Below are 2,500 nucleotides of genomic sequence, written 5' to 3'. Positions count from 1 at the left end.
CAGTACTTTAGCATGCTTTTGTTCAAAGACGAACTCTTGGGAGGATTTCAAAATGCTTTGTAAATGCTAATGAACTCATTTTGTGGGTTTTAGTCTACTGCATCTGAAAGAATGTTAGCATCCAGCAAATAAGGTTAATATCATGCATGCACAATAGCCTCTACTACTTATAAATCCTTCTAATACCTTGTACAACTTTGTTTCAAGTTCTCCTTCAGAGTCCTGCTGCTGAGTGGTCAAACAATAATTTGTTACACGACCATCAAGAAGGTCCCCACTGCGTAGTCTTGTGACAGACTTGCGTCTCGGCAAATTTGGTTGTAGAACTGTTCCAAGCGGTACCTCCTGTTGCCATACCAACCACCACGCAAACCAATATTAACAAGGATATCTTATCTTGTGCTTTCTACAGCTATGCATCTTTACCATCTATGTTAACTTGTGAAGTAGCTATTCCTTAAATATTTATCAATCAATTTAAAAAATGATCACTATTGAAATTATAAAAATCTGTCACAAAATAGCAAACAAATCAGATCTGAATTTCCTTTCCATCTCTATCTCAATCCCTTTGCAAGCACAGTAGAAAAATACAGTATTCTGTATCCTTCCTTTTCCAGATTGAATTTATTCACAAATTCTGTATAATTAAACTATAGTCAGAAAAAAAACAAAAAAATTATGAAAACGCAATCAAGATAAGTATACCTGTCCTGGACGATGATCTAGCCACATATCCGAGCCTTGAGACCGGGAACGCCTATGTCTTTGGTTTGAAACTGCAGGGCCCTAAACCACAAAACTTTGATTAGCTTCCATATTTGTTTCTCAATTATAGATAGCAACATGATTAAACCAATTCAGTGATATTGTAGTCGATTCTGTATTCCATTCCCCCCCCCTCCATCTTTGAAAATGTTGATGCCTTCCTGTATCAAATATCTTGAGAATGATCTTTATTAAGAACTGCATTGGTAACATCAATCCAGATACTCACTCTAAGGTCAGGAGTCAAAAATGCCTGACTGATATTGAGTTTTGGGTCTGATGTGGACCCCTTGATACTACTATGGGGACCTTGACGTGACTGGTGTAAGTCTGAATCCGAAGTCGAAGGCACTCGGATATTTTTGGGAGTCTGGTTGTCGTCCAAGAATATCTCTTGCAGTGCTCGGACTTGACTGTGGTACATTTTTGACTGAAAATAATAAGGATACATCATTAGTATATCAATTACAGAGCATACATTGTCTAATTTTATAATGACACATTCATTAAGATGAAAATCAATCAATCAAATAAATGAAACATCAAAAGCTTTTTATAAAACCTGATAATTTATATCACACATAAATTAGCCCATACTAAAGCTTCAGAACAAAGGACTCAATGAAAAACTAATGAACATAATGCCAAACTTACCTTCTGTTCACATAGTTTTGTTTGCATGTCATTCTTCAACTTTTCCTTTTCAATCTCTAGCTTGCTCTTTAAACGTGCCTTCATCCTCTGCTTCTCTAAATGTCCGTGGGACTTGGCGAGGTCTCTTTCTTCTCGCTACAACAGAACACAGTCAAAATTATCCCCAAGCTATCACTTTGGATTCTACGATACACAATTCATCTAAATCCCATCTAGCAGTATATTTCAAAACATAATATACACCCAAAGCTTCTACTATTCTGTCTTTGTTTTCTTTTCATATCTTAATTACTTCTATTGTCATTTTTTCAGTCAAAAGACTTGATCTTCTCTGAATTGGATTATAATAGTGCATAGCACCTTTTAACCCATTGCGTACGGGTGTCATGACATACATGACGTAGGAGCTTTGGCCTGACGACGGGCGTCATGACGTACATGACGTTCGGGGATTTTGGAATACTATGCTATTTTATTGTGCTATGAAAAAGGAATGAGTGATGATGGCTACTGCAGTCATAATTACTATAATTACCGTAATATCGTGCTAGCTTAACATCCAAAACCTAGATGGCACCACTTTTTCCTAGCACCAGCAGGAGAGAGAGCCTTGAATGGCACCCATCCACGGTCTATAGCAAGCACTGTCTCTATAGAGCGATGGCACACACTAAGTTGATGAACCCTTGCTCTAAAGTACCGCCGATGAAGGATGTGCAGGCAGAACGAGATGAGGAAGGTGATTCAATCCATACCCAAGGTCTAAAATGTGCTCCTGTGCCAATATGGATGCCTTTCACTATGGCACTCACAGTCACAAGCACAGGTTTCATTCCTCTTCCCTACCTCTTTTTGTTATCTTTATTGTAGGGGGTTATTCATTCATGACAGTACAAAAATACGAAAAAATAAAGATGCCTTTTGTCCTCCCATAAAACAGCAATAATTCTATCACATTGAGTATAAAGAAAATAATGAGCTAATATGGATAATATACTACAATTTTAGTTAACTGCAGCACTGATAGAGCCTGTCATATGGCACATATAAGTCTCTAAACTCAACAAAACGCACAAAA

The 2,500-nt window shown here is 37.4% G+C and overlaps 1 protein-coding gene across 4 annotated transcripts in view; it reads right to left on the bottom strand.

The window, feature by feature from the left end:
* The window catches only part of pav (kinesin family member pavarotti), a 27,636-nt gene that overhangs the window by 4,449 nt on the left and 20,687 nt on the right, over nucleotides 1-2,500 (bottom strand). For 2 of the 4 annotated variants that reach the window (XM_043009550.2, XM_043009549.2), the window contains exons 13-16: nucleotides 1,423-1,557; nucleotides 998-1,198; nucleotides 709-789; nucleotides 187-345 (exon numbers count right to left, since the gene is read on the bottom strand). In XM_043009550.2, coding sequence (XP_042865484.2) covers nucleotides 187-345; nucleotides 709-789; nucleotides 998-1,198; nucleotides 1,423-1,557 — 576 coding nt within the window. The remainder of the gene's footprint in view (nucleotides 1-186; nucleotides 346-708; nucleotides 790-997; nucleotides 1,199-1,422; nucleotides 1,558-2,500) is intronic. The other 2 variants (XM_043009551.2, XM_043009552.2) reach the window with 2 other exon arrangements.

Source organism: Penaeus japonicus, unplaced genomic scaffold (assembly GCF_977035675.1).
Source record: "Penaeus japonicus unplaced genomic scaffold, GWHDUDI00000001_assembly GWHDUDI00000004, whole genome shotgun sequence".
NCBI lineage: Eukaryota > Metazoa > Arthropoda > Malacostraca > Decapoda > Penaeidae > Penaeus > Penaeus japonicus.
The sequence above is the reverse complement of the archived record's forward strand: the minus strand, read 5'-3'. Positions and strand labels throughout refer to the sequence as shown.